General features: G+C 37.7%; 1 protein-coding gene across 1 annotated transcript in view; it reads right to left on the minus strand.

Annotated features, from left to right (window-relative positions):
- The window catches only part of SNX9 (sorting nexin 9), a 120,260-nt gene that overhangs the window by 18,037 nt on the left and 77,922 nt on the right, over positions 1-24,301 (minus strand). Inside the window, exons 5-12 of the mRNA XM_031937574.1 lie at positions 19,403-19,568; positions 17,720-17,876; positions 16,459-16,543; positions 15,016-15,141; positions 14,804-14,921; positions 10,439-10,569; positions 6,379-6,482; positions 2,741-2,844 (exon numbers count right to left, since the gene is read on the minus strand). Of these exons, the coding sequence (XP_031793434.1) occupies positions 2,741-2,844; positions 6,379-6,482; positions 10,439-10,569; positions 14,804-14,921; positions 15,016-15,141; positions 16,459-16,543; positions 17,720-17,876; positions 19,403-19,568 (991 nt within the window). The remainder of the gene's footprint in view (positions 1-2,740; positions 2,845-6,378; positions 6,483-10,438; positions 10,570-14,803; positions 14,922-15,015; positions 15,142-16,458; positions 16,544-17,719; positions 17,877-19,402; positions 19,569-24,301) is intronic.

Below are 24,301 nucleotides of genomic sequence, written 5' to 3' on the forward strand. Positions count from 1 at the left end.
CAGGATATGCTTTTATAATTTGGGAAACTGTGGGTGTACTGTCATAATTAAAATATATATATATATGTCTATGAGACTTATTTATTATGGTCAAAGGCATGGATTTTGGAAGTTTTTTTTTGCTTGAATACTTGCTGACATGACTTTTCAGACTTAATTTCTGTATTCAGAATATATCAGTTCTCTTTGCCATGGGACAGAAGTAGAGTTGTCATTATTTCTGACAGATTTCCCTCAGGCAGGGGTAACTGTCTGTCAGCAAATCTCAAGTGATTTTTTTTTTTTTTGATAAAATGTGTCTATGTTAAAGTTCCTTAAAAAAGCAGTAAGTACATTACAAAGGTAATATGTTACCTCTTTTAAATATTAAAATAAAATCTCAACCGTGTGACTGCTTTTACAACAGGTTTATCAACATTCAATAGGTGCTTAAAATGTACCAGGTATTGTGAATAAAAAAATGAAAAAGACAGTTCCCTGCCTTCAAGGAACTTACAATCTAGTGGAGAAAAACAATACACACAAGAAATATGAAAAGTAGGATTAAAGGGTTTATTAACTGAAGGTTAATCTTTATCTATAACATTCCATACATACTGTCTACCTTTTTATTTTTTAAAAATATACTTCCCTGATTCATCTTAGTTTTTGAAAAAATCCAAATTCCCAAACAATCTTCTTATTTCTCTTTTAGTAAAATCAGACAAAAATGACCCAGTTTGGTCTTGTGTTAAGTACCAAAGTAATAAGAAATTATCAATATGTTCTTCTGGTTAAGAATACAATTACTATTCCTTTGCAATATATGCCTTTGTGTATTGCTGGAAGGCTATAAAATGATGCCTATATTAGCCATATTGCTGCACTGGAAACTGCATTTCCAGTTTTATCTTTGAGCCTTAGGAGGCCCGTGTCAATAGGTCAGCTCAGATAATGGGGAGAAAGGTCAACTTTCCTCTAAGGGGGCCCAGCTAATGGTCTGATCTGGCTGCTACTGTTCCCAGCACGGTGGTAACTTGACATTTTCTATGGAGTGACTCTTATTTAAATGTAGGGCTAGATAGTAATTATACCACACAGTTATTATGACCAGAGGTGTCTATTTTCTCACTGCCCTTCCCCTGCCTGAGCCTGTGGAAAGGGACATTTTCTATCTTCTAGAATGATGTTTAAACTTTTCTACTCTATATGCAAAGTGTCATAGGAGGAGCTATGTAAGTGTTAGCTATTATTATTAGTAAAGTATTATTACCTTTTCAGGCTCTTTCTAGAAATTGCAGGAATAGAGCCAAGTCCATGCATGACATCTTGGAGAATGGGGGAAGGGGGGAGAAGTACATTATCTATCTTTTCTCATCTGTCTAAAACCATATGATTAACACACACACACACTCACACTCCATGTGGTAAAGCAGATTGATTCCCACTGATGGAAATATAAAAACTACAAGTTTCTGATGGAGAATGGGGTATCCGATTAATCAAATTTTGGAAGAGTGTGCATGGTCATGGTAGAGAGATGCCTCAGAACTTTAAAATGTTTAAGGCTTAAACTTATGAGTACCAGCTATCATTGCATCATAGCCATGGTACTAGATAATAAAGCATTCCTTTCACAGAATGCTGATTTGCTTGTCAGTATATTTGGCAAATAGTTTTCATAACATTTTTGCTATTTTATGGGTTAATAAAAAGAAAAAAGCACACAACACAATAACTATTCTCCAAAAGGGCATAAGGAATCTAGATTGACTCTACCATCCAAAGTGAGAGTGAAGTTATTTTTAAGTATTCTGGGCCTTTGCAGCAAATCCTATGGACACTGTTACACATATAAAGAATCAAAGTGAACAAGCATTTTTTAGTACTCTCAGGCACTGTGCTAAACTCTGGGAATACCAAGAAAGGACAACCCTCCCTCTTCCCCCCAAAAAACCCACCCCAGTCTCTTCACTTAAGGAGCACGTGGTCTGTCTAATCTGTTGAAGAAGAATAACAAGAGATGCCCGACATATAAACTGCCTTTTTTTGGGGTGGGACAATTGGGGTTAAGTGACTGGCCCAGAATCACACAGCTGGTGAGTGTCTCATGGTGGATTTGAACTAGGGTCCTCTTAACTCTATGGCTGCTGCTCTATTCACTGTTCCACTAGCTGCCCCATAAACTCTTTTACTTTTACAAAGTGCTTCACACACATCATCTCACTTGGACTCCGAAGGAGGACCATCATTCCTAATTCACACTCAAGAAGAAGAAATAACACTGTTTTAGCGTTACTGACTCCAATCTAACTGTATACTGCTGCAGAGGCTCTGAGTTGTCAGGCTAACAACCACACAATAACTAGCATTTACTTAGCACTTTAAGTTCTGTAAAGCACTTTTGGGAAGAGAACAGGAAGAGAATAGTATTTGTGTAGCACTGGCTATATGCCTAGCAGGGTGCTAAACACTTTTATAGACCTCTCACTTAATTTGTAAAAATGATCTCATTTTAACCTCACAATCCCCGTTGGAGGTAGGTGTTATAGAGAAGCAGACAGAGTTAAATGACTCAGCTTGTCTGAGGCAGGATTTGAACTCAGTCCTTGTGACTCCAATGAGCCACTATTTCAAACTTGACCTATTCAAGTTGACTTTCCCATTTTTCTCCTAATGGACTGAATTTGTTAATGTCAAAAAAATTAAAAATCCACAAGCACCACAAAAAACAAGGGTCAATGCCCGCAGTGAGACCTACGTCCTGTACACCGCTTCCAATGCTCTTGTCCCACCGTCAGCAGCTCCTTCACACCATCATCCATGGCTTTGGTGAACTTACCAACAGCCTCGCATTTCTGTTCTCTGTGAAGCAAAGACAACCACGCAGGGACTGATTAGACGAGAAGCCTCCTTGGTGGATTAGAGCTGTATTTAAACAAAGACTGACACCTGCTCACTGTGCGGGGCAGGTGGACACACTAATAGAAAATTGCTGCTAACATTCATATGGGGGTCTGTCAGCCTCTCCCTCGTGGAGAACGGACATTTTTCACTCAGGATCTAGTTCCCCTCCCACCCCCTTCTCCAAGCCTCCATTCTCCTCTCAATTATTGAGTTTAAGCAGCAACCAACCAAGCCACAAAACACATACATCAGTGATTTATTCAAAGCATTTATTAAAATTCTTTAATTGTCCATTCTAGTAATACACTAATTACTATGTATATAGTAGACTACTAACATGTCTATCCCTACTATTAGTTTGTCTACTGTTTGAAGATGCAGCTGCTGATGGGCATATAAACTGTTTACTGAATTGTACTACAGAAATGTTGCAGTCAGAAAAATGCTTGTTTATTAGTGGTCAAGAGAAGAACCTAAGCAGTTTCATGAAGTAAATGATAAATCAGTTCCAAGTGATTAACGAAAACCAGCTATGCCCAGAGAAAGAATACTGGGAAATGAGTGTGGACCACAATATAGCATTTGCAATCTTTCTGTTATTTTTATTTGCATTTTTGTTTTTCTTCCCAGGTTATTTTTACCTACTTGTGCAGCAAGAAATATATATATATATATATAGTATTTAGCATATACTTTAACATATTTAACATGTATGGGACTGCCTGCCATCTAGGAGAAGGGGGGAGGGGGAAAGTTGGAACAGAAATTTTTGCAAGGGTCTGTGTTGAAAAATTACCCATGCATATGTTTTGTCAATAAAAAGCTATTAAAAAAAAAAAAGTAAGTGATACCGTAATCTAGAATCATCATCAGAAGTGGAAAATTTGAGTTTTTATTTTCTATCCTCTGTGGAAATGCAGTGGAGCAGGGAAAGAGCAGACACTGGGAGGAGTAATCAATCCCCAAAGAGGACGGGAAATGAAGGGAACTCCATTATCTCTGCCTCCTCACAGAGCAAGCCCAGATGTCCCCTTCAGATTGGACTGGATAGGAGCTTAGCAGACAAGATTATAAGTATACCAGTCTTCAGCATGATTGAGCAGGAAATTGATGCCCCGATATTTGTGAATTTAGGCATACATATACAACAGCTTTTAGAGGGTGATCTGGGCTTTGATCCATTCATCCATCAAACTCCACCTCCACCACCTTTGTGCTTTGTATTCCCTATCTAAAAATGAGAACAATGGAGACTTCTCCCCACGCTGCTTCTGTAAAATCTGGGTTGCTTCCAAAAAGCACTATGTAAATTTAAGGCTCACTAAAAACCCCAACAACTTATTAAAGCGTGGTTTGCCACTCAAACTTGTATATGGCATAAAATACATACAAAATATGTCTTTACTTAAAACTAGAATACAAGACTTAAGTTTCACAAAAGGCCCACACAATAACTACTTTAATGGCATAAAGATATTAAGGTTAAATTCCCAAAAAAGCCTGCACATTTAGCTCACTTAGTCAAATTATAATAGTCCTGTTTCAAAATTTTTAATCTTGTGCTTTCCACCAAAACCTGTAAATCTGATCATCAAAGCTACCCAGAGGTAAAATGGTTTATTGATTCTTTAAGTTCATTAATATTCTATTAAATCTGTCATAATTGTAAATGAGTCATATCTGGTGGCTGGTTTAGGTTATTGTCAGAAGGCAGCAGTTCTGAATAGATCACTGAGAGCTTGAGACTTAAGATTCTAAGATTTCTTTGCCTTTTTTTTTTTCTTTTTACAAACAAAAGAATTGTTTCTGAAGGCCCAATCACAGTTTCTATAAAGTACAGAAATAGTGCTGAGCCCCTAGTCAGGAAGATCTGAGTTCAAATCCAGTTGCAGGCACTTACTATCTCCATGATCCTGGGGAAATCATTTAACGTTGGTTTGCCTCAGTTTCCCCAAATCTGCAAAATGGGGATAATAACACCTACTTTCTAGAGTTGTAAGGATCAAATGAGATAGTATTTGTAAAGCACTCTGCAAACTTGAATACACAATATTAAATCCCTAGCTATTAGTATCATTTCCTATATAAAACACGGAGGGGAAAAGAACTTAAGGGCTGCTTTTTTCAAAGCAAATATGCAAACAGGTTTTTGCTCTGTGGGTTCCGGCTACTTTGATCATTTCCATAATCCTTTTCTGAAAATGCTGTTAAACACTGTGCCAATCACTGCAGAAGATGAAGCCAAGAGGGACCTGTAACAAGCTTTGGTGACCTGTCGGGGGTGGGAGCCAAGTCAGTTGGCGTTTCCTTGCTAGATCTACCAGGATCAGTTCATATGAAGTTTCGTTCATAGGATCCTCAGATTTCTGAGTTGGAAGGCACATCAGAATATCACCCCCACTCCCTCTCAGGATAACCAATTTGTACAAAGAGCCTCAAGGTTTTCAAACTGTTTACATGGATAGATTGTTTTTAAGTCAATCAGGGTGAAGCAACTTGCCCTGCAACATAGAGCGCCTAAGCCTCAAGTCAAATTTGAATGCAGGTCCTCCTGACTCCGGGCCAGGTGGTCTATCTACTGCGCCACCTAGCGGCCCCATGTACATATATTTTTATAATTATTTTTTTTTTCTCCATTTAGTCTAATCTCCCCTTTTTACACATAAGCAGATCCTTATACTGCTTCTGTAAACTCAAGAACTGGAAGGGAGGCTAGAGGCAGTAGTGTGTTGGTAAATGTTTAATATTTGGCTCTTAAAAAAAAAGTAACTATATATTTTCAAGTTTAATTTGCATTATTAACATTTTCTCCAAAACTTAAATGCTCCATCATTGTAAAGTCTAGACCAGAGGCAGGTCCATTTTTGTACTTGTAAGCTAAGAACAGTTTTTATATTTTTAAAGACAATAAAATTTTATTTATAGGTTTATGAATTTACAAAATAAAAATTTCATTTACATTCTTAGCTCACCAACCCACTGACCATGGTTTGTTGACCTCTAGTCTAGAGAATCAACAAAAGGATAAATCAAACCCTGATTTGACACATTTGTCCATTTTTTGACACAAATGTTTGTGCTAAAAATTTAACAACTGAGCTTATATTCTAGGCTGGCTCCAATATACCTCCTCAGGAGGCATGTGGTCTAGGGGAGAGAGAACACTTCATTTGGAGACTGGAGACTTGGATTTAAATGTCAGGTCTTGCCACTCACTCTTAGGACATATGGATCTCAGTTTCCTTATATGTTAAAAACAAAAAACAAAACAAACGGACAACCATCGAATCAAATGCATCAAATGGGATAATACATGTGGAAATACAATTCTTAAAGAGCTATATAAATGTCAGCTATGATAAATTCAATTGCTACCCCATTTCACTAAGGCTATTCAACTAGTTTGAATGCAGGTCATTATCAACTTGGATCTAGATTGCCATCCCATGGGAGATGAAAAGCAGACAAGGAAACCAAACTAGCATGACTTACATTTCTATCAAGTCCAGGTCTGGGGCTTCTGGCTCCATGGTTGAAAATATCATAACACCCACCAGCTCATCTTTTTCAGCCTTCCTCTTTCCAGTTTTCCATTCCTAGAAACAAGAACATTATAATGTAAAGAAGTGAGCACAAAGACTTTGGCTGCTTTTGTTCCCAGGACACCAGCAGAAAGAAGAGGGGTGGAGATTTGTCCATTCTGGATTTTTAGCCTCTGAACTTAAAAGTAACAGCCTCTTCTATTTGCACATCGTTAACAATCCTTCAAATTAAACTATGCTCTGACCTAAGACAATCTGGAGAATATTAATAAACAGACGGTTTATAAACAGTATGGCACAGTGCAGGGTGCTGGAATTGGGAAATGGGAAGAATCAGGTTCAAATCCTACCAAAGACACTTAGGATGTTGAACAAGTCATATTAATATTCCTAGGCAGTAGTTGTAGGGACTCCAATAGTTTCACCTGTAAAATAAAGAAGTTGTCTGATGACCTCTTAAGATTCCCTTCCAGTTCTAAATCTGTGACCTTATGCAGGTCTTCATTGAAACCCATTCAGAAAGTAAATTGTACCTGTTTAGAATCAACAAATCCTCTCTTTCCTCTGTACTTCTGCATCTGTCACACTCCATACCTAAAATGCTCTCCCATGACATTTTGCTGAATACCTAAATAAACCAATACTCTCCTCGGCTGAATTCAACCACCACCTCTTCCACAAAGCCCTCCTCCACCCTCCCTTGCCTAAAGTGATCTCTTTCCTTTCATCAGACTCTTAAAATGTTTTCTAGATTTCTCTTTAAGGCACTTTGGGTATTCATTTTATCCCAGGCAATTAGGTTACGGGATCACAAAGAATCAGAAATTACTGAAAAATGATTGAACAATGAGTAGGTCATTTTTGGGTGAGGCAGCTGGGTGGTGCAGTGAACAGAGCCCTGGGCTGGAATCAGGAAAGACCTCAGGTTACTTCCAACCCCAGACACTTATTAGCTATTGCTTCTGGTCAAGTAGTCACTTGACTGCTGTCTGTCTCAGTTTCCTCATCTGTGAAATGGAGATGAGAGCCCTGACAGCCAGAGCGGTGGGGAGGGCAAAACAAGACCATGTTTGAGAAGTACCATGCAAACCTCAGAGGGCTGTATTGACACCAAGCTAGCAGCACTGACTATCCTTGGGCTCAGAATTGCTTCTGGCGCCCAGCGAGCTCACAGACTGGCACAGAGATGGATCTGGATCTCTGCATCACCAGAGCAATCCCCTAAGGTCACAGATGAACGAGCCAAGGCTAAGTTGGGATGGGGAGCACCTAGGGCTCTGCTACAGGACGGCTTTTAGTTCTAGAGCTGAGCAGCTGTGGCTTTTGTTCAGTCATTCCCAACTCTTTGTTACCTCTCTCGGGGTTTTCTGGGCAGAAATACTAGACCGGTTCACCATTTCTTTTTGTGGCTCCTTTTACAGATGAGGAAAGTGAGGCAAACAGGCCTGAGTGATGTGCTTAGGGTCGCACAGCTGGCAAATAACTGGGGTCAGATTTGATCTCAGGAAGCTGACCACGGGCCACCTTGCTGCCCAGCTTAGCAACTGCCATCTTACTAAATTAGAAGATAATTGAGTGGAGATAGGTTGGAAAGGCCCTAAGAGTGAACAAGAAATCCCCCATGAATCTCAGAGGCACCCAAAGCCGGACTAAGATCCTGAGCTTGCTCTCCCTTGGGGTTTAGGCTGAGATGGGACACGTGCCTTCCAGAGGCTGCAGAAAGGAGACTTGCATGGGGCAGCCTTGGGGGGCACTTGTGCTTTTGCCACCCTGTGCACTGTGCCAGGCAGGTCAAAGCTCTCTCACTGGGACAGTTGCTAAGTTCTAACCTCTGGGCCCCTCAGGCAGTGGAAGAGCACCCCTGAACTCAGGTCCTGTTCCCAAGCCCAGCACCCCCTCCACGCAGCCAGCCCTCCCCTCCCCCCCTTAAAGCCCTTTCCACTTCTAAATATGTGATTCTACACAGTACAGCTGCAAAACCCTGAGATCAAGGTTTACAAGCCACACATCATTCCACTGCTAAGTGTCTTAAGATGTTCAATAGCAATCTTGCAGACAACACTCATAATATGTAAACACTCACACACACGAATGAGTGTGAAGGACCCCATTGTATTCTCATTTCATCATAGCATGCACACACACACAAATGATGAGAGAAGATGGTGTACTTAATTTGGCTTCATAATTATGTATTGTAATCAAGTATTCACCTAGCATGGAGAAATGCTATCTTAGGAAGTCAGTTGGAATACTGAGGCCAAAACAGAATCAAAGAGGCTTTCTGCTATTGTAATTTCTGCAATTAAATTCTAAAAAGGACAAGGTAAACTTGAATCATTTTATAGGATATATGTATATATTTCATCCATTTTTTGTTGCTTGTGATAAAACTCACCCTTTTGTTCTTTGAAAGACTTATTGATGCCTTTTTGTTTATATTCATCAATCCCACTGCCCACAACTCCCAACCTTGGACCCTACCTCTCCTTCCTGGAAAAGAGTTGAGCCAAAACAACTGGTAAAACTGCCTACTCCTGAAAATCTATATAATATTCAGTTTTTGCCTAAGTTCTGTGGGACTCATATTGCTATCATAATTATTCAAGTGTACAGCTTTTTTTTTTAGTGGTTTTTAATTTTATACTATTGTAAAGTAAAATGCATAGTAACAGGTCTATTGTTCTGGTTATGCTCAGTTTATACGAATTTCACATTTCTCTGAATTTCTCATTTTTGTCATTTATTATTGCAAAACAATATTTCATTCCTGAACAGAATGGATGGTCTTACCATCTACTGTAAGGATGACTGCTATTAAGCACTGCTATCTACCTTGTAGGTGAATCCTTCAAGTTTCCCTTATAGAAAATGAAATTCTTGAAAGCAAATATTATATTGCTTTTCTATTTGTATTCTCTGAATTTTTTTCGAATGATGCTTGAAAATGCAAAAAATACTTAAAAACAGATTTTTATTTGTTCATTCCATCATACGCCAACGTTAGCTATTCATCAGCCAGTGGGCAATCATTTTACTACCAATTCTTTACTACCAAAAGAAGTGTAAAAAGTACATTTTATTTGTAATAGGATCAAATTTAAAATCTATTACTATAAAGTTAAACTCTGAGTAATTACAGTTACCAGTTCCGGTTCATAATTATATAGATCTCTCTCTCTGACACACACACACACGTGTTATTATATATAATTCCTATAATATATATGTAGATATGATCTTGCTAGCTGTCTACAGAAGAATAGAAAGAAGAGAAAAATGTTTTTTGTCTTTGACCTGCTTGAGATATATGATCATGAATGGGATTACTAGGTCAAAAGGCATGAAAAAGGAAATACTTTTTTCTTTTTAAACAACTCCAGCCACTTTCCATGAACAAGAAATATCAATCTCTTAAATTTCACTCCAAGAATGCTTTAAACCTTTCCTTTGAGGAAAAACATTTCCAAAACTGACAGTACTATATTATGAGCAACTGATCTCATCCTCTTAACGAAGGGTAAATGACCACTAACATAAAGATGGTTGCCCACTGTGGGGCATATAGATCAACACACATTTTCTGCTTACCACAAAAGTCAAGTTGTCCATCAGAAAGTATAGTACCAAAATGTTATCAGTAGGTCTATAAATCTATTTTTTTTTGTTGTGTTAACTTTATCATAAAACTAGAAGGTTGGAAGTCACTGTAAGATGCTATCTAGTCCATTTACTTGACTTAAAAATCTAAATTATCCAAAACTGTCAAGAACCTAGCCTATTTTTTTAAACCCCAAGGAAGATACTAATCTTCCATTTCACTTTATGACAACTAATTCCTCCCTCCTGCTACAGGTTCATGTGGATTTCCTCTTTTGTTTAAAAAGATGATCAGGAGTCAAGTTCCCAGGTTGCACTGAATAAAAACAAATATTAAAATTGTGGCTTTTTGGTTGCTGTTGAATTTGGCCATTCAGTATCTGAAAAGCTGTAACGAAGTCATTTCCTACCTTTTCATCCCGGAAATTCAAGAACTGCTGGAAAACTTCGCTTTCAGAGATGACAGGATGACGACACATTCTAGTCATCCATGCCTGAAGTCTTTCCATTCGCATCTTTATAAACTCTTCTTCAAAACGACCTGCAAGAGTCACATTGGGATTAATCATGCACTTTTGCCCCAAGGCACTGTCAGTTATTAGGAACTCCATTTATATAGCTGGTTAATAAAAAGCAAAAACTATCTATAAGAGAAACAACAACCCCCTCACATGTGAACTACTAGCTGAGGATTTAAAGTCCCTCCTAGGGAAAAAATGGGAAAGGCCCTTTTCTGTAGTTTTTTAAAATGGAAAGCGTTTGCTAACACTAATGCATTCAGGAACACACATGCCAACTTGTAACTGACAGAATCAATAATCACAGTCAGAGTGCTATTTTCTTAAAGGACTTTCAAAGCACTCAGCTATCTCAGACTCAACTATAATCGAATCTAATGAACACCTTGCTTGCCATAAACATTCTACCAGTTTTATTTTTACGGCAAGCAAGAAATGACTTCATACACAAACATACACTCTAAAAGAAGTAAAAATAAATACAAGGTTACAGAAATAGAAAACAAATTTGAAATTTGTAGAAAAAAAATTCTGCATGATTTCATTTTCTGTAAACAGAAGAATTGTGCAAACACCACAAGAACCAATGCAGAAATGCACCATTTTTCTCTTTTTGCCTTTTAGAAATTTCTTTGAAAACTAAAGATGCCTAATTATGGAACAAATGCACTACTGGGAAATACTTCCTTAGAATTTGTGAATGAAGATGCCAAAACAAGAGAGCTTAAAACAGATGACCTCTCACCAAAAGATCAAGAGGAGATGAAATTTTTTGTAATATCAAAAGGAAATACTGTGTGAAAATCAAGAAATAATTTTTTAAAATCATTTCAACATTAGACAGAAATCCACATAGAAGGGAAATGTCTGCCACTACATTTTACACAACTGAATATTTATTATATGGAAGGAACTTAAATGTTTAATAGCAACTTCATCTCTAGATTACTACATATGTTGGGGCTTTGCTAGTAAATGACACAATGATTTTGGAAAGTTCTGTGTTATTTTCCTATCTGAGATAGTGGCATTTCATGTATTCTTTACAACCTGACTTCCTCTTGAGCTGTTTCCTCAATGCCAAAATGTTTTAAAACATCTTCCAGAACACTTGTAGTAACACTTCCATAATATAACTTGTAGTAACGTTGTTATAAAGCTCAAATGAGATAATTAATGTAAAATGTTTTGTAAAAGACCCTTTATAAACTTTAGCCATTATTTATGCAAATCACCTATTAAAATTCTTTCTGACTCAATGATTAATTGGAGGGAAGAAAATAAGCCATGTTCATTTTTAGTCCAAATCCTTCAGTCTGTGTCTTAAAGAATTTTTTTCCTCTTGCTATTAAGCATAAGGAAGAACTGTTATGAATTTCTTGGACATTTTGAAATTAAAAAAAATTTCCCCCAAGTGACATAAAATACTTTTATCTTATTAAAGATATTTTATCTTGTTTCTAAAGAAACAAAATGGCAGCTTTGAATTTTGCTTTGAAAATATAACTCAAAGCATTTTTTTTAAAAAACGGCACCTTAAGATTCCTTGATGTCAAGAGGGCTCCTTTTAAATGTTAAATGCTTTGAGATTCATGCCACCAGATTATGAGTTACACACTTAAATGCAACAATGTCTATGTACCTTCTCTTAGTAGCCTGTACAAAACATTTCATGACATCCTTCATCTCCTTGTGGAGGGGGTCCAAAAAATAGTGCCGGGTCAGTGTAAACCTCACAAAAGCAAAACAAAACTGCTTAAATAACAGCAAGAGTATTTTCCTTGTAGAGAGATTTAAGGAAGCAATATCACTTTCTTTAAGGTTTTAAATAATCAACTATGGAGTTCAACATGGAGTCATTAGGATGGAAAGCAGCAAAGAAATAATCCATTTATCTAATCACTAGCAGAAGATTAATATCCATTTTGTAACAAAAAATTGCCCTACTCATAACTCATTTTCCTGGAAGAGTATGTCTCAACTATGACATAACTCTTTGTTCCATAGCATTTTAAAGTAAGACTCTACATTCATCAAAAGGTAACTTCTATTTCTCCTATTTTCAAAGAGTCTCATTTAATCATCTCATAAAACAAATGAACACTTGGCACAATCAAGGAACAAAAATGCTTCATTCATAATATCTCATAAAAGAACTCAATCTCAAAACAAGCAAAAAATTAATTCCAATCAGTATCAGTTGAGTTCTTCATGGATTCATTCTGAAATGTACAGAAATGCCACTTCATCATCTTTCTTGCCAACAATTGTGTTTTCAAGTGTTTAAATGATAACAGCATTTTCATATAATAATGCTAGGGAGATTGTGGGCAGGAGGCTAACAAGGGAGGAGAGGGAAGAGAAAGTCACTTATGGGCTTTTCAATTTCCTCGGCATGTATCCCGGGTCAGTGAATCAATGCCCATCTTTCTTTAGAGAAAGGGACTCTTGCTTTCAAGTGGCACACTGCTGGCTGGCTGACGCCTGCCTGCCTTAAAAACTGAGTCACAGCATTAGGAGGGCTGGGATGAAGGAGCCCACCCTGCTTTAAAAACATCATTCACTGGACATGAAATAACTGTTCTATTTTAAGTAAATGATTCCTGATAAACCCAGAATTACATTAAAAAACCCACCCTATACATAAAGTTAGCTCAGCAAATCCTTTTACTTGTGTGTATGTGTGTGTGTGAGATAGAATACTCCAGAACAATAAAAGAAATTCAAATAAATCTACGTATTAAAATGAAATTAACTTAAATATATAAAATGGTTTAAAAAAAAGTTAAGGTGGGCTTTATTTGTGTGGGGAATAAAGAATAAAAGTTTCAATTAAAAAGTTAGACTGAAAAACTAAAAAATGTTCTTCAAAGTGGGGCACAACTATTACTATTTTAGAGACAGCCATTATTTTCTACTCAAGGGAATTCTTGACTAGTTGAAAAAATGCTTTTGTATAAGAGTAATTAAAATACTTTTCATGGGTTTCTGCAACCTGTTAATGAAAGGCTATTGAAGAATCATTATTATAATGATTATGTGTTACAATGTTTTTTACACACACACAGAGACAATGTTATCTTATGTGAAAAGATACCATAAAACCATTTTAAGAAAGTATAAAATTAAAGATATATAATTTAAAAAATTTAAAGAATACCTTTCTGAGTTACTGAACTCCCTTTCAATCCCCCCGCTTCCCCACTTCCTCTTCTCTTTTGTTGAGAGGATCTCATGTTGTGCACAGACCAGTAAACTTTGTGCCACGGCATATAGATTTAAATCTAGACTGTCAGTTAGTACTTTGTAAGCACAAATGGGTCACCTGACTTCTCTAGACCTTAATTTCCTTATCTGTAAAATGGAATAATGAATTATTGCCCTACCTTATCTATCTACCTTACCAGGTGATTAGAGAAAAATGCTCTGTTAACCTTAAATTCCTTGGTAAATGTGAACTAATTTTATTATCTCCTTCCTTTTTTAAGAGAGCTACAAATAGGATCACATAATAAAAGCTGTATAACTGTAAAAACAACTTCATATACACATTAACATTAAGTCATCTGCTAGCCTCTGCATCTATTAAGATATGTATATATTTTTGTTTCACTAAAACTACTTTAAAGAGCTTGAGAAAGATCAGAAGAGAATCTCAGAGCTTCCAGGAAGCTTTAAAATAAAAACAGTAATGATGACAATAAATTTCCCATTAATAATTTCTTCCAAATCACAGATTCTGCTTCTCCAGATTGAAGGCTACTATAATTATGTTGTACTACTATGTCATAGTAGTAGGGAAAATTCAAATGATATCTCTATTTGGAATAACAATAATGATGATGACGATAATAGTAATAACACCAATAAGAACAATGATAACAGCTAAGATTTATATGATATTTACTATATGTCAGTCAGTGTGCTAAGTATTTTACAGATATTATTTCATTTTATCCTCACAATAACTCTGGGAGGGAGATGACATTATTATCCCCATTTTACAGTTAAGTCCAGAGTCAAACAGAAGTCAGGTGACTTGTCTGGAGACCCCAGCCAGTAAGCATCTGAGGCAGGATTCCTGACTCTGGGCCCCGGGCTTTATTATGCACGATGGCACCAGCTAGCTGCTATGGGCATTCTGTGATTCACCTGCTGCCTTTTTCAAAGCATCCAGGGATGGTTATACAGCAGGATCAATCCTCCTTTGTCTAAGCCATTCTACAATCTCTGGGCTCAGGTCTGCAACCCACTCACCTGTAACTTGCTTGTCTGGGAGGGAAGGGATTGGAATGGCTGACCCAAACTTAACCAGAAGACGCTCATAGAGCCAGTCAAAGTGCTTATACCTGTGGTTGACAGATCGATTAGTGTTCTGTAAAATAAGCAAAGAGAAAATAAAGAGTATTACCACGTATACAAAGAGAGTTGGAATGATGGACCTGCACACAGGCGTCTGAGGCACTTACAGTGGCTGTCAACTGATACTCGATGTAACTCTTCAGACCGTACATCTTGGAGCCTTTCCTGGGATCTGCTACAACACAGTCAAAGGTGGAGGTGGGGTAAACCCACATTGGGCCATAATCTCCAACCTGCAGGCAGAATAAATAATTATTTTCATTACAGAAGCATAGAGATCCTACCTAGAATAATTAGTCAATGGTTAAAGATTTTCATTTTAGGAGAAGAAACTCTGTTCAAATAAAAATCTCCTTGCTACATCTCCTGGAGGTAACATACACACATCTTGGGTCAGATTTTTTTTCCTCCATTACACACTATACTCAATATTTTATTTATAAATACAAATTTGTTTTTACTCTGAATTCCACATAAGTTCAGTTTAAAAGGTTTTAAATTTTTAAAGTTTATCTTCATTAATTTGAATGACTTTAAAATAAATTTTCTTACCTTGAACTTGTATGACATAATTAGGGAGGCCTTTGGCATATCACTGAAGATGGTAACAGATTTTTTAGCAGGTCAACGAGGGCAAATCCTAGTTTTTTAGTTTTAGGAATGGCATACTGCTGAGACAGCTTAGCCTCATTTTCCCCACTCTGAAAGTGTGCAGAATCTCAAAACTTATCAAAAGATTATGGGCACAATTAATGAATATATATTCTTTAACTTTTCCTCTTTCACCAAGATCTTGTGATATAGAATGAAATAAGATAAAGAGTGTTCTCTACCTAAACTTGTGGGCTTATGATTATTGTGATATGAGCTTCTTCAGTAATCATACCAATAGAGGATAGGTGATCAGGAACATCATAAATCACATTCCTGAAATATATTTATTTTGGGACACAAAGTTGGGATGTCTTGAGCTGGATGGCATTTTTATCTGTTATCATAATTTGTGGACGAAATTAATGTTTTTTGTGGGTTATATAAACATTAAATGAAGGGCACAATTCTTCTCAAACTAATATCCTCAATGGTATCTTTAAATACTAGTTTTTTAATTTGTTCATTCCTTATCTTCATGTTACAGATGGCTTAATGGTAAAAAACCAAATTACTATAGACAGTGGAGAAGGTGCTGTGTTTTCATATTGCATGTATATTTTTCTAGGCTATAAACTCAAGCATAAAAATTAAGCTTATCAACTCATCTTAAAGGTTTAATAAAAAGGATTTTCCAAAGTGATCTATACTCTTCTACTTACAAGATGTGTGTATATCACTTTAAAAGAGAAAGAAAAAAAATCTAAACAATACAGATGAAAGCACCAATAACCCTAATTATCTCTAGCATTCTTAAATTACAAAGGATAATATCAGTTATTTAGAGTATGTATATCTTAGACCTTTCACAAAGGAAACATAATTCTCTCAGTACTAAAGTTATTGTAAAAGCAGATTATTTAGGGAAAAAAACCATAAAATAATGAACAAAAACTTACAATGATGGAAATTTTCTCTTTGGGTTTTGCTAGCTGCTTTGCCATTAAGTACTGTTCCATTCCAGGTTTTGCAAATCCAGGAAATCTAATTACAGAAAAAAATGCTATTGAGTTCCCCGCTCTCTCCTTATAAGAATTTAAATCCTCCCATTCCTGTTTGCTTTTTTAGAAATACTTTTCACCTTGTTCTGTCTTTCAAATGCATGCACTAGAAACAGTGGTAAGTGAAACCTAGTCTAATCAGATTGCTCACTTGCCAATTAGTCATTTAATCAAGCTACAGCTACTAAGAAAATGGTTTTATTCCAGAGGGTGCTATATTTGCAGGGACACTGTTTATCTTAAATCTATACAATTCTATCATCCAGTAAAGGACAATAGGACAACTTGGAAATTTTTATTCAGGTTACATGAAGGAACTTTTAGAAGTTTTGAGTTGGCTTCATATGGAGGTGTAATTAATAGGAAATGAGACCAATCATTTTATTTATGCAAGCATTCAAGGATTCATACCTTTCAACAAGTGTTCTTAAAACTGACATTTGGGAATGGTGTGGGGTATAATTAAATTACTCCAAAGATAATGCCATTACTCAAAACATCTTTGGAAAGCCTCTTTTTTGGAACTGTCCTCTTCAGAAGCAGCCACAAAAGAAATCAGTCTCCTTCCTTGGTATTTTCATTTTTGACCAAAGCAGTATCATTTAGCTCAATTACCCACTTTACCACCCCATCCTTCTCTAAGTGACATTTGGTTGCTTCCATAAATCAAATTTGCTTTCAGTTGTTTTGCCTCCATTGAACAAGTCTTATTGATTATTTACTTTTCAGTAAACTGGAAGAAAACAAAAGGGGAAATTGAGCCTGATGTGCTATGTAGGTTCTTCATCTGACATCATAAGGAAAAGCTTGATATCAATGAGTTTTTTCAAAAATATCTCTCAATATTCTAGTGATTCAGATGACAGCATCATAGAGAGGGTCAGACTCAGCCTGAAGGGACCTTACAGTCCCTAACTTCCTCACGCTCCTGAGAAGGAGATGGAGTTCAGAGGTTAAACTGCTTACCCTGGGTTACTCAGCTAGTGTGTGGGGGAGAATTCAAACCTGGCTTTTCCTGACTCCAGACTCAGTGCTCTGTACACTAGGCTGCCTCTCTAATGGCACACCCTACAAAGTAAAGGCTGACACCCCGTTAGAGGCTAAAAACTCCCAAGCAAACATTCAACAGGAAAAGAGTGAAGATTTTTTTTGACTTTACTTGTTAAGTGGAATCTTCATGGAAGCCCCACCAGCACGAGCATTGCCTCGATGGACCCCTCCGGTCTCAGAAGTCTCCACGTCCTTAAAGTAAGTAGGAGGTGACGATTTGGGGTCGTCCCAGTCTTCGTCCCAGTCATCATCATCCCCGGCTGCAGCTGCAGGAACAGAAGAGAAAGGAAAGAGATCATCCTTCCCCATGTCCAGGGCCAGGGCCAAGAGTCACTATAAGGAAATGGAGCACCAGAATGCTGAGGAAGAGTCCAGTCTTTCCAAGCTTGTGGTCTCATCGTAGACAGCCCGGCCCAGCTTTCTCCTCCCTTGGCTCCAGGAGGCTGAGGTGTCAGCACCAGGGATGGGACCTGATCCAAGGCCTCCCACTCTGGTCTTGTGCCTGTGTGTCCCTGAACCACAACGTTCAACGTAGCTTAATGCTATTCACGAATCCCCACGGGGAGGGCCGGAGCCAGAGGAGGTCTCCCCCAGGAGGGAGATCTGCGACCACCACTGACTGAAGAGACTTGGGGTAATGAGCCAAGGCAGGGAGGTCACAGATGTTTTAGAGGTGGCGAGCTGGCTCTGGGGATGGAGGGATGGCCTTGAGAAGCTTCCTCCCTGTATCAAATGGGGATAACGGCAGCTTCCTCCCAGAGACAAGGTTTGTAAAGGGCTGAGCACAGAGCCGGGCTCCCAGCAGGCACTATCCAAGTTCTGGTTCTGCGACTCTCTCCCCTCTGCCCCGGCTCTTGAGGTAAGGGCTCCCCTCATAGGCCTGATGTGACTCTGGAGAAGGCAAGCCCGGAGTGGTGGAGCTTGTGGGGTCAGGAAGGTCCAAATCTCCCAGGGAGGGTGTGAACACAAGCTTTCTCTGTCCTTGACCACTGGGCTTGGGGGCCAGGGGCCACTTGTCCTCTGCCCATCTCTCAGGCAGGCTGAGGAGGGAAGATCCCGGCCCTTATGGAGGTTTTACTCAGTGACTTCTGCTGCTAGGAGCTGTAGGGAGCCAGCAGTTGTGGCCACAGCCCTCTCTCCAATGTCAGGGTTCGGTCTCTGCCCTGACCCAGCCAGTCTGTGAGGTTGAGCGGGAGTTGGGGTGGGGGTGGGGGTGTGTAGGCCCTCTGCCCTTCTACAAGGAAACTAAGATTTAGAGAAGCAAAGGCAGAAGAACCCAGCAGAGAACTCCCACAGCCACCAACCTGGATTTTGTGGCTTTCTTGTCCACAGCGTTTCTGCTTTAAGGCCACCTGCATGTTGTGCCCAAGAACCCAAGCACACCTGCCTATACAGACCCTGGAGGGTCATAGGGCCAGTTTTCAATTCCCTCTTGCTAAGCCAGGCAGGGGTTGGCACAAATCACGCTAACCCAGAGCCAAGGAGGGACAAGCCACAAATGAGCCTGAGCCCATTATTGCTGCAGTCCTAGCGTGAGTGCTGGGCCCAAGTCAGCAGTAAAGGAGGGGCAACATCCTCAGGTGTCACAAGAGAGATGAGCTCTTTGAGGATAACTGATGTTTGTCTATCTGTACTTTGAAAAGAATGTCAAGCACCAACTTCTGGTGAAATCAGAACAAAAAATGGCTTTTAGACCCAGTAAAATAATCACTATTGAGTTTCACATTCATAAACATTTCTATGTACCGTGAATGACAGGGTTCCTTTAAGGCTCAGGGAGCCCTTCTCTCACCTGGTCCATGGTAGGCCTGTGGATGACCAAAGGCGGCATCCCAGTTGTTGGAAGTGTTTTTCTGAGCCGAGGCACCTTCTGGTTTAGTTCCCCAGCCATCTGTGCTTTCCCAGTTCCCAGATTTACCAGCATTCCAGTTTGACCAAGCATCATTAGCACTATTCACCTACATTGTAAAGGGGAAGGAAAGAAAAGGAATGTTTATGACTCCAGGTGGAAAACTCTTAAGACCAAAATATAGCAGGTATGGCATTTGAATACACAAAGTGGTAGTGAAAAAAATCACGAAGACTTAACTTTCTATTTAAAAAGAGAGGGTTGCAAAAAAAAAAAAAAAAAAAAAAAAATCTGGCTGGAGCTGATGTCTAACCCACTCAAAGTTGTTGGGATTAATCTTTTGTATTTCAATCATATAGAAATGGAGAACTAATATCAGATTTCCATTTTTAAAATAACATTTTACCTTTGAATGCACAGTTTTACACTAAATGTATTTAGGTGGACATTTAAAAAACAGCAAACCTGATGGCCATGTTTTTCTTTTCTTAGCTTCAACCCTCTTCCCTTCTCCCAAAGCAATCCTAACTACCTTTTAACAAAATCTCCAGTGGTTTTATTGTAAGTTAAATATTAATAATAGAAAGACATCTCATTCACATGAGCTCAGAGGGAGATACTTATCCGATAATACGCTTCCAAAAACTGGCTAAACATTTAACAGAAGAGCTATCAGGCTAAAGGACTAACAATCCATAGCTCATTTAGAAATGGAGCAAGCTATACTTAAATAAAGAAACAAAGCCCTCAGGTTTGGTAAAACTGAATAAAATCCACTCTAGAAACCACCAAATGTCCCCAGTGGTTGCTGATATCTTCTCCTTTCAATGCTCAGAATCAGTGCTATCTTCCCTCCTTGAAGCTATTCTTGATTCCTCTTAAGATGTCTCACTTCCATCCAAATGATAGATCTTTTTTCTTTCCTCCCAAGAGCTTTCCAAGGACTTTGCACCTCTCCCAATAAGCTTATTACTTTCTATAACAATAAGTGAAGGAAAGGAAAAATTAGCTATCAGTGGTATCAAGGAACATCTGGTGAAAACTAGCCCTGATATATCCCCTGAACTAATCCAAATCTTGGGGGTAGAAGTAGGGAAAGAAGCGGGAAGCCAGGAAATACTCTAACAAGGATATAAATATATCTTCAACAGGATGCATCTACTTTCCAGAATCACTCTTTTTAATCACTTACAACTATATATTGTTAGTCAATTATCACATGCCTATGTCATTCAAATGGACTAAGATCGCTGGGGAGGAACAGCCCCTTTCTCTTTGTGTTCTCTTCTGCATCTAGAAAAGCTTTAGTCTTTTCTCTCTGTGAGGGCATTCAAACTAGTTTTTGACTTGCACTTATTCAAATTTATAGTGGTTCATACTGGTTGTTAAGGTTGTGGCAATGACATTCGTGTTATTAGTTAGGGCACTTAAAGGAAGCAGTGGAGAGCTGGGCTACTTCCTGGCCCTTAAGACACCATTTTCTCCTCAGCTCAGGGCCTTGGAATTCCCTCCGCCTAATTCACCCCTTTCCCAGAGGCCTTTGGCTGTTGACTTATTTACCCACTTTGGCTCCTTCCCTTTTCTACAAGACCTGTTTCCTAGAGACACCAAAAAAATTTAATTTAAATGTTATGTAATTATTCTAATACCTTACTTGATTGATATATGCTTCAATTTCTATTATATATAAGATTCAATGTATAATTTATATCTTATTTAGTAACTGAGAGATATCAAGGCTAGGAGGTGCCCAGGTGCAAACATTATCTCTGACATATGCCTACTGTCAAGGCATTTAGCCCTTGTGAATTTGAGGCAGAACTCTAAAACTAAAGATTACAAGAAGGTTTGAGTTCTACACTGGTCAGAATAAACCAAGGATCTTTGGTTAACAGGTAAATAATTAAATATAGTAGCTGCTGTCATTACTAAAAAAAACCCAAAAGAACAAAAACAAAAAAACCCCAAACAACACAAAACATATGTTGAAAGGAACATAACGCTTTCTTGGTTTCCATTTACAGTGCCTGTGGTCACATGAAAAGTAAGCATCAGAAACTTTCAAGGACTGGCAAAAAGTCTTTATTAGGGTGTTAAAACTGTCCTAGAAGCAGGCTCTATTGGTCACTACAGAAAAGTAATCTTAAATTTAGCATTATTTCTGTATTTCCAACTTTTTGTGACTACTCATTTGGATTTTTTTGGCAAAGATAACACAGTGGTTTGCCATTTTCTTCTTCAGCTCATTTTACAGATGAGAAAATTGAAGCAAAGTGTTGTTAAGTGACCTGCACAGGTAAGATACCTTATATTGTCTGAGATCAGATTTGAACTCGTGAAGATGAGATTCCCAATTCCAAGCTCTATTCATTGTGCCACCTGGCTACCCTGCCTTTATCAAATCTGATCTTTAAAAAAGAAAAGGAAAAAAATTCCAGGAGATTTTATTATGACCATTTGGAACACTGAAGACATCTTATGAAACACAATTCCTTTCTTAGAGGTAGTTTTGGAATGTGAAGACAGAGGTTCAGGTCTTGTCATTTAAGTAAAATCAAAGGGTTAGACCAAATAAGCTCTGAGGTATTTTAGTTTTAAACTGGGGAGGGGAAGAGGAAGAAGGGAGAGGAGAGGGGTCTCAGAAATTGTAAAGGTATATTAAAAAAAAAAGCATCAATGAACCTTTTTTTTTTTTTAAAGATAATAAGCAATAAATCCCCTCCCAACCCTATTTCTTCCTAAGAATCTAGCTGAGAAGACAACGTGAGGCTTTAAAAATCCTAATTTAGTAACTACATGGTTGACTGTCCTTGTGTGTCTATGAACTATGTAAAAGGTAATCAATGAGACCAAATTACTAAGAATGTCACCCAAAGGGCAATGAACATGTGTGCTCACACATATATCCATTTAGCATAGAATGGACTGTATTTATTGTTAAAGTTTACCATCTGCTATAGGCAATGACTGTAGCCAATCTTTGTAACATTAGTAAAATCCGATCTTAGTTTGGATATATCAGCTTTGTGATTATTCTTGAGAAAATGCCTTTAATAATTCACATCTTAGTTTCTTGAACCAAAGAACTGGGCAAGATTGTAACTAATACATTTGAAAAGGGCTTTTCAACTAATTAGCCACTATAAAACATTTCAAAATACTAATTGCAATAGAACAATGGTTGCATTTTCATCATATTTAAAGGACACCTGGGGCTCTTTTCTTTTAGATAATTTAACACTTATAGATCCAGCTTCTTTAGATCTGTACACAAACAGTAGCTTATTTCAAATTTGCTGACTCCAAATTCATTTAAAGTAGACTCCTATTAAAATTCCCATTAACCTTTTCCTTCTGAACATAAAAGTGGTAGATTAATATTCTTACTACATTATCTTGAAGTGACTTGACACAAAACCTGTTTTTTAATTTTTGAGGCCTCTTAATGAGCAATTATCTACTTTAAACAACTCCTGCTCATAATGAGTTATTTATGAATGATTCCCCACAGTAGAAGGAATGTGTTAGTAATGAAAACAGTCTTCTTTCCCACATCTAGTTTAATAATTCACAAATCCACTCAAAACCTTGGTGGTGGCAAGAGGTTAGAGAAGAAAAAATTCCAACAGAAAAACGGTTTTCTTTAATAAATTCATCCAAAGATAATACTCCTATTGACATCTCCTAATTGTTAATTCCACAACATTATACGTATTACTTAGAGCATTATATTTTGTAGTCAAACCCCAGATGCTGAGAATTTCATGATGAATGACTCCTTTATGTGGGAAGTAAAGGTTTTCCTTTTATTAGAGGACAAGGATACTTGAAATGAAAACTAGTACAGTGTATGCATCTTGTAGCTGAATAAAGATTTGCCAAGTGAATGAATCATTGAGTTAGTTCTGTAAACTTGGGCAAGAAATTTAACTTCTCTGGCTATTGGGTCCTTACAGTTTCCTTATTTATCTAGACAAATGGAATGGAATTAGATGCCTTTAAAGCTCTAACATTTGTTTCCATGAAAACAGATACTCAGAAAGTCCCAAACAACATCATAGTGAAGTTTAGAAAACTTACACGAAAACTTCTTGCTAGTTTATACTTGGGGATATTAGCAAGCCCAGCCCACTTTCCCTTACAACTCAACAGGAGGATGACCTCTTGTACAAAGAAAGCTTTCAAAGGGGATTTCGAAAGTGAACTGTAATGAATCATTGAACATTAAAGATGTTAGGACCTTTGAGGTATAATCTCTTTATCAGTAACATGAGAGAATTGGATTAAGAGATCTAAAGAGGTTAAAGAACTTGCTCAAAGTCATAGAGCCAGTTAATGCAGAGCTGGACCTCTAAACTCAGGGAGCTTTTGACTCCAACCCCAGTGTCCAGTAGACTAGAGATGATCTGTTTAGGCCACTTTCTCATTTTGGATGAACTTATTTTTACTAGTAAAAACAGAGAAAGTGTCTTTATTATTAATCTCTGTAACCCCATAGCATTTATCCTAGAGCATCTTATACAGAGTAGACTTTCAAAGAAAATGGCAAGACAAGAAAATGAAAACAGAAGGAAAGGAAAGAAAAATCCTAACTAGGTAACTGATCTCTAGAAGTACTAACTTAATTTTACATCTCAAGAAATCTATTTTCTATTTTATTGTGAAAATCAAAATCTGCTTGCATACTCAAGGTTTTTAAGCCTTCCTTCCCATGATTTTTATAAGGGAGGGAGAAAACTTGATGAAGGGAGAAAAATAAAATTAGTCTATTTTATGATTCCTGGAATGTTAATTTTACTTGTCCTATTAGAATGACCAAGAAATAGTTGGAAGGACTATGAG

This window comes from Sarcophilus harrisii, chromosome 4 (genome assembly GCF_902635505.1).
Source record: "Sarcophilus harrisii chromosome 4, mSarHar1.11, whole genome shotgun sequence".
Lineage (NCBI taxonomy): Eukaryota > Metazoa > Chordata > Mammalia > Dasyuromorphia > Dasyuridae > Sarcophilus > Sarcophilus harrisii.